At 46.0% G+C, this 8564-nt stretch overlaps 1 protein-coding gene across 1 annotated transcript in view; it reads left to right on the top strand.

The window, feature by feature from the left end:
• The window catches only part of LOC124020799 (collagen alpha-1(XIV) chain-like), a 268028-nt gene that overhangs the window by 143243 nt on the left and 116221 nt on the right, over nt 1-8564 (top strand). The window contains exons 25-27 of the mRNA XM_046336070.1: nt 1680-1786; nt 2026-2065; nt 5223-5294. Coding sequence (XP_046192026.1) covers nt 1680-1786; nt 2026-2065; nt 5223-5294 — 219 coding nt within the window. The remainder of the gene's footprint in view (nt 1-1679; nt 1787-2025; nt 2066-5222; nt 5295-8564) is intronic.

Below are 8564 nucleotides of genomic sequence, written 5' to 3'. Positions count from 1 at the left end.
AGGTTACCCTGCTGCCCCAGTGTATAATAAGGAGGGTGGTATTTGTTGGGGGGTTTGATGTTTTAGCCAAATACATCTGACCATCTTCCACATAACTGGGTTTGTAAAGGGTCTTTCAGTGAAAACATCCCGTCCAGTTGTTCAGCTCAGGAATCAGCAGTCATACGACTCTGGTACATGTTTGGTTAATCCCATTATTGGATGAGTGTTTCTGTGGTCCTTGTTCCTGGACATTATTAGGTGAAATCATCGAGACTGTGAAGGAGAACCTTCGTACATCTCCTTCTGTAATTGGGATGCAGAGACACATTATCCCTGATCTGTTTCCAATATGACACATTTCTGAGAAATTATTATATATATTTTTGAATTCTTCCTGTTTTAGCATGTATTTTCTAAATGAAAGAAAATACAAATCTGTGCATCCTTTTTGTCATTCAGCTCCGGCGAGCTGAGACCAGGGCTCATAGGGCTCTGATCTAAAGTAGTGCACTCTGTAGGGAATAGGGTGCCATTTGAGCTGCAGGTAAAGTACTGCCTCTGTCCCTGCCAGACAGACAGAGACAGAGGAAGGAAATCTCTGGAAGGAGAGATTTGAGGAATTAGAATGCAGGAGCAGCTAGAGAACATCTAGAAGGCAGAGTTCCAGAACCTTTAGTTCTATTGTCCTCTGTTCTGATTCTGACTGACTGGGTCACGTACAGATCAGTGGCCCAGGGTATCTGACTGCAGGATTCACAGATCATGTTAAATACACACGAATGGTGTATGTGTATGTATGTGTGTGTGTGTGTGTGTGTGTATGTGTGTGTGTGTGTGTGTGTGTGTGTGTGTGTGTGTGTGTGTGTGTGTGTGTGTGTGTGTGTGTGTGTGTGTGTGTGTGTGTGTGTGTGTGTGTGTGTGTGTGTGTGTGTGTGTGTGTGTGTTTGCCTAAACTGGCTGCTTCAAGATGTTTCAGCTGCTGAAAACATTTTTCAAAAAGAGGTTTCATCCGATGTGGCAGAGTCTCGATTCAATTTACAATGACAAGAAGACACCTTTGGAAAAGAATTGCAATAATGAAGTTGATGAATGGACACCATTAGTCTCGTGTGTGTCAGTTCACTCTGTCTTTGGCTTCAAAGATGCTAACATTAGAGGCCCACACTGTTCTACCAGAGAACTCTCTTCTTCCATAGATCTCTGTTCTTCCATAGATCTCTGTTCTTCCATAGAACTCTGTTCATCCATAGAACTCTGTTCATCCATAGAACTCTGTTCTTCCATAGAACTCTGTTCTTCCATATATCTCTGTTCTTCCATAGAACTCTGTTCTTCCATAGAACTCTGTTCTTCCATAGAACTCTGTTCTTCCATAGAACTCTGTTCTTCCATAGATCTCTTTTCTACCATAGAACTCTGTTCTTCCATAGAACTCTGTTCTTCCATAGAACTCTGTTCTTCCATAGAAGTCTATTTAAACAGATATTTCTTTGTGTTGTGTTCAGTAGGTTGTGGTACGTTCAGATAGAAATGTATTAAAAGAAGAGTCTCTCTGACATGTAGACTAAGGAATCAGTCTGGTAGGACCATGTTGTGCTCTATAAATGATCTTCATATCTGTATTCAACAGTATGTTGCATCTCTGATTGTAAAGGTTGATTTTTAATTGTTGTTGTTGATTGTTGTTGTCTCTCCAGATGGCCAGAAACAGGAAGTGAGTGTTGGAGGCTCTGCGTCTAGACAGTGTTTCTATGATCTGACCCCTAACAGTATAAGATTTCTACAGGACATGGAGGGACCTGCCGTCTGACCAACTGACCTCAACAGCCAGTAGGTAAACTGACCTCAACACTCATCACAGACACAACACGTTTACCAACTGACCTCAACACTCTCATACAGGACATGACACAACACGAGGTACCAACTGACCTCAACACTCATCACTACACAACACGCCAACTGACCTCAACACTCATCACATCACTACCTCAACACGTAGGTACCAACTGACCTCAACACTCTCATCACTACAACACGTAGGTACCAACTGACCTCAACACTCTCATCACAGACACAACACGTAGGTACCAACTGACCTCAACACTCATCACAGACACAACACGTAGGTACCAACTGACCTCAACACTCTCATCACTACAACACGTAGGTACCAACTGACCTCAACACTCTCATCACTACAACACCTCAACACTCTCATCACTACAACACGTAGGTACCAACTGACCTCAACACTCTCATCACAGACAAACACGTAGGTACCAACTGACCTCAACACTCTCATCACAGACACAACACGTAGGTAGACCTCAACACTCTCATCACAGTACCAACTGACCTCAACACTCAACACAACACGTAGGTACCAACTGACCTCAACACTCTCATCAGACACAACACGTAGGTACCAACTGACCTCAACACTCTATCACTCACTACAACCAACTGACCTCAACACTCTCATCACTACAACACGTAGGTACCAACTGACCTCAACACTCTCATCACAGACACAACACGTAGGTACCAACTGACCTCAACACTCTCATCACAGACACAACACGTAGGTACCAACTGACCTCAACACTCTCATCACTACAACACGTAGGTACCAACTGACCTCAACACTCTCATCACTACAACACGTAGGTACCAACTGACCTCAACACTCTCATCACTACAACACGTAGGTACCAACTGACCTCAACACTCTCATCACTACAACACGTAGGTACCAACTGACCTCAACACTCTCATCACTACAACACGTAGGTACCAACTGACCTCAACACTCTCATCACAGACACAACACGTAGGTACCAACTGACCTCAACACTCTCATCACAGGTACCAACTGACCTCAACACTCTCATCACTAGGTACCAACTGACCTCAACACTCTCATCACTACAACACGTAGGTACCAACTGACCTCAACACTCTCATCACAGACAACACGTAGGTACCAACTGACCTCAACACTGACCTCAACACCTCAACACTCTCATCACTACAACACGTAGGTACCAACTGACCTCAACACTCTCATCACTACAACACGTAGGTACCAACTGACCTCAACACTCTCATCACTACAACACGTAGGTACCAACTGACCTCAACACTCTCATCACAGACACAACACGTAGGTACCAACTGACCTCAACACTCTCATCACTACAACACGTAGGTACCAACTGACCTCAACACTCTCATCACAGACACAACACGTAGGTACCAACTGACCTCAACACTCTCATCACTACAACACGTAGGTACCAACTGACCTCAACACTCTCATCACTACAACACGTAGGTACCAACTGACCTCAACACTCTCATCACAGACACAACACGTAGGTACCAACTGACCTCAACACTCTCATCCAACTGACAACACTCTCATCACAGACACAACACGTAGGTACCAACTGACCTCAACACTCATCACAGACACAACACGTCAACTGACCTCAACACTCTCATCACTACAACACGTAGGTACCAACTGACCTCAACACTCTCATCACAGACACAACACGTAGGTACCAACTGACCTCAACACTCTCATCACTACAACACGTAGGTACCAACTGACCTCAACACTCTCATCATCACAACACGACCAACACCTCAACACTCTCATCACAGACACAACACGGGTACCAACTGACCTCAACACTACCAACTGACCTCAACACTCATCAGACACAACACGTAGGTACCAACTGACCTCAACACTCTCATCACTACAACACCAACTGACCTCAACACTCTCATCACAGGTACCAACTGACCTCAACACTGGTACCAACTGACCTCAACACTCTCATCACAGACACAACACGTAGGTACCAACTGACCTCAACACTCTCATCACAGACACAACACGTAGGTACCAACTGACCTCAACACTCACAGACTCAACACGACCAACAACACTCTCATCACAGACACAACACGTAGGTACCAACTGACCTCAACACTCTCATCACTACAACACGTAGGTACCAACTGACCTCAACACTCTCATCACTACAACACGTAGGTACCAACTGACCTCAACAATCTCTCTTATGGGAGTAGAACAGAATGACCAGCTATGAACATTGGATTGTATGTATTGGCAGTAGAAATGAAGATGACCTGTCATAGTGTATGTTACACATTGAAACAGCAGAGTCAACGATGTGAGGCTGAAAGCAGTGGGAAACCATAGAACCGATCATTCCAGTGTTGCTCCAGGCCATGCAAAAGCCCCCCCAGATAACAGCCTTGATCCCATTACCTTTAATGGCTGTTGTGGCTTACGACTGACTGGCCTGTAGATCAGCTCGGCTCAGTGAAGACAAAGCATGCTTTCTCTCCTTTCGTCTGGTAAATGAAACCTTCCCCCCCAGAGCTGCTCTCTGCCTGTGTGGCTGAGCACCAGCCACAACTCATTTCACCTCCCTTTAGGGTACGTCCCAAACGGTAGCCTGTTCCCTACATTTACAACGGGGATAGGGTGTCATTTAGGACACGGCGTCAGTCCCTCACAGCACGACTGTCCCTTAGAAGCAACAATAGTAGGCTAATGATGCAGGCCATTGGCAAGGCAATGAGGTGGGGAGAACTGGTCTGTTTAGGGGACAGGAGATGCTCACTCGCTGCCAGGGATACAGATAGCTGCTCTCCCCCCAGGAGGAGGTGACACTGCTGCTGCTGCTGCTGCTGCTATCACTCACCACAGAAAAACCTCTCTGGCTTATCCAAAAGAGAGGCATTGTTTGGGGACAGCATGGGAGAGGGAGGTGGATGCTGGTACAGTGGGGCAAAAAACAAGTTGATAACAAGTTCAAACAGGTGCCATTAATACAGGTAACGAGTGGAGGACAGAGGAGCCTCTTAAAGAAGAACTTACAGGTCTGTGAGAGCCAGAAATCTTGCTTGTTTGTAGGTGACCAAATACGTATTTTCCACCATAATTTGCAAATAAATTCATTGAAAATCCTACAATGTGATTTTCTGGATTTCTTTTTTTTCATTTTGTCTGTCATAGTTGAAGTGTACCTATGATGAAAATTACAGGCCTCTCTCATCTTTTTAAGTGGGAGAACTTGCACAATTGGTGGCTGACTAAATACTTGTTTTGCCCCCTGTAGGTGTGTGTGTGTGGATAGAGAGGTATGATGGATGTACCGTGATGATTTATGTGCTTGTCTCTCTGTGTTTTCTAGTCCCCGCCCCCACCCAGCCACCAACACCACCCCCCACGTCCCCCCTACCGACCATACCGCCCGCCAAGGAAGGTAAGAGAGAAGAACTGCCACTGTGTCCACACACACACACACACACACACACACACACACACACACACACACACACACACACACACACACACACACACACACACACACACACACACACACACACACACACACACACACACACACACACACACACACACACACACACACACACACACACACACACACACACCTCTTCCTCTCCCTCTGCTGTCCCCACCATAGTGTGACCTTTCTCAAACCCTCACTACATCTCTGATGACAGTTCACCTTTACTTCAGCACACTGAGGTACCACAGATAAATAAAAATATATCTTGCTTTTATAGCAAATGAACCACATTATACAATCACCAAACAAGTACCGGTACTTAGTGGTATTTATTCAGCTGAGGAAGAGTTTTTGGAGGTAAATAATTCTTCTTTCTTGAGGGGTATCCAGTATCTTATCAACTTTTTAAGTCTTCTTTCTTGGGGGGTATCCAGTATCTTATCAACTTTTTAAGTCTTCTTTCTTGAGGGGTATCCAGTATCTTATCAACTTTTTAAGTCTTCTTTCTTGAGGGGTATCCAGTATCTTATCAACTTTTTAAGTCTTCTTTCTTGAGGGGTATCCAGTATCTTATCAACTTTTTAAGTGTTCTTTCTTGAGGGGTATCCAGTATCTTATCAACTTTTTAAGTCTTCTTTCTTGGGGATTATCCAGTATCTTATCAAACATTTGCAGTGCGGCTCAGACAAGCAGCAGCTCCAGTCTGTGCATATTTACACAGCATCTGCATGCATTACTTACTACATTAGCTGAGGCTTTGCTTCCTCCCTCCTCTACTGACCTTCATATACACACTACCAAATACCATAGGCAGACAGCCCCCTGAGACTTTAAGTCCTGGTCCATTTTTAGGTGAACTGCAATCATCAGATTTGTGATAAGTATTAAGTTCTTCACAGGTTGAAATAAATGAGAAATAAGAAGGTGGTTTTTACTGCACCGTAATAGACTGAAAACATCTTTTATCGATGTATTCTCAGCAAAGTCCTCAAGGTCGTTTTTCCAGCGGGATTAGTTGAATATTGCATGTTGGATATTATCTCTAGCTCCTAATAATAGTAGAAGTCAGAAGTACTGAACTTCTTCTCAATCTCATTGGAGGAGAAGGTTCGATGGGCGGGACCTTGGATCTTCTCCAATGCGTTTTGTGAATGAGGCGAGGATAGAGCGTGGGAGGAGAAGGTTCGATGGGCGGGACCTTGGATCTTCTCCAATGCGTTTTGTGAATGAGGCGAGGATAGAGCGTGGGAGGAGAAGGTTCGATGGGCGGGACCTTGGATCTTCTCCAATGCGTTTTGTGAATGAGGCGGGGATAGAGCGTGGGAGGAGAAGGTTCGATGGGCGGGACCTTGGATCTTCTCCAATGCGTTTTGTGAATGAGGCGAGGATAGAGCGTGGGAGGAGAAGGTTCGATGGGCGGGACCTTGGATCTTCCAATCCAATTCTCCAATGCGTTTTGCGTTTGGGCGGGACCTGGATCTTCTCCAATGAATGAGGCGAGGATAGAGCGTGGGAGGAGAAGGTTCGATGGGCGGGACCTTGGATCTTCTCCAATGCGTTTTGTGAATGAGGCGAGGATAGAGCGTGGGAGGAGAAGGTTCGATGGGCGGGACCTTGGATCTTCTCCAATGCGTTTTGTGAATGAGGCGAGGATAGAGCGTGGGAGGAGAAGGTTCGATGGGCGGGACCTTGGATCTTCTCCAATGCGTTTTGTGAATGAGGCGAGGATAGAGCGTGGGAGGAGAAGGTTCGATGGGCGGGACCTTGGATCTTCTCCAATGCGTTTTGTGAATGAGGCGGGATAGAGCGTGGGAGGAGAAGGTTCGATGGGCGGGACCTTGGATCTTCTCCAATGCGTTTTGTGAATGAGGCGAGGATAGAGCGTGGGAGGAGAAGGTTCGATGGGCGGGACCTTGGATCTTCTCCAATGCGTTTTGTGAATGAGGCGAGGATAGAGCGTGGGAGGAGAAGGTTCGATGGGCGGGACCTTGGATCTTCTCCAATGCGTTTTGTGAATGAGGCGAGGATAGAGCGTGGGAGGAGAAGGTTCGATGGGCGGGACCTTGGATCTTCTCCAATGCGTTTTGTGAATGAGGCGAGGATAGAGCGTGGGAGGAGAAGGTTCGATGGGCGGGACCTTGGATCTTCTCCAATGCGTTTTGTGAATGAGGCGAGGATAGAGCGTGGGAGGAATCGATTAAATCGATGAAAGACAAATTGAGAAAGAGCCTTGCACACTTCTATCCCCCCATGGTGCACTGCTGCCTGGCTGTGTATCAAGCCTTCCTCCCATCCTGTCGATACTTCCTGTCCGGTTTGATTAGAACCCTGCCATAACAACCTTCCCTTAAGAACTCTCCCACCATTCTAAGAACTCTGCTATAATTCTAAGCACTTCAGACTGAACATATTTGTCCCACCTCTAGAGGTTTGTACCAGTCAATTTGTTATAATTCTAACTCTCTGGCTTGTTTAAACAAAGATCAAACAGGCCAGACATTTCTCTTGCCATTCCTCTACACTCTACACTGTCTTTGTTCCTCAAAGTGTAGCCCAGTGATTCCCAACCCTCTTTGTACCAGGCACCGACCAGCTATGGTCGGTGCCTGGCCAGGTCTAGTCGTTCCTCACATTCTGAGAGACGGGCCAGCTCTAGTTGTTCCTCACATTCTGAGATACAGGCCAGCTCTAGTTGTTCCTCACATTCTGAGATACAGGCCAGGTCTAGTTGTTCCTCACATTCTGAGAGACGGGCCAGCTCTAGTTGTTCCTCACATTCTGAGATACAGGCCAGCTCTAGTTGTTCCTCACATTCTGAGATACAGGCCAGCTCTAGTTGTTCCTCACATTCTGAGATACAGGCCAGCTCTAGTTGTTCCTCACATTCTGAGATACAGGCCAGCTCTAGTTGTTCCTCACATTCTGAGATACAGGCCAGGTCTAGTTGTTCCTCACATTCTGAGATACAGGCCAGGTCTAGTTGTTCCTCACATTCTGAGATACAGGCCAGATCTAGTTGTTCCTCACATTCTGAGATACAGGCCAGGTCTAGTCGTTCCTCACATTCTGAGATACAGGCCAGGTCTAGTTGTTCCTCACATTCTGAGATACAGGCCAGATCTAGCCGTTCCTCATATTCTGAGAATTGTGAAAATGATGATAAAGCCATGTTAGTGTAAGAGCTGTTTGAACAGACAGTCTGTTTTGGTGGGATGGAGTTTT

Source organism: Oncorhynchus gorbuscha, unplaced genomic scaffold, assembly GCF_021184085.1.
Source record: "Oncorhynchus gorbuscha isolate QuinsamMale2020 ecotype Even-year unplaced genomic scaffold, OgorEven_v1.0 Un_scaffold_914, whole genome shotgun sequence".
Lineage (NCBI taxonomy): Eukaryota > Metazoa > Chordata > Actinopteri > Salmoniformes > Salmonidae > Oncorhynchus > Oncorhynchus gorbuscha.
Note: the sequence above shows the minus strand (reverse complement) of the source record. Positions and strands in the feature narration are given on the sequence as shown.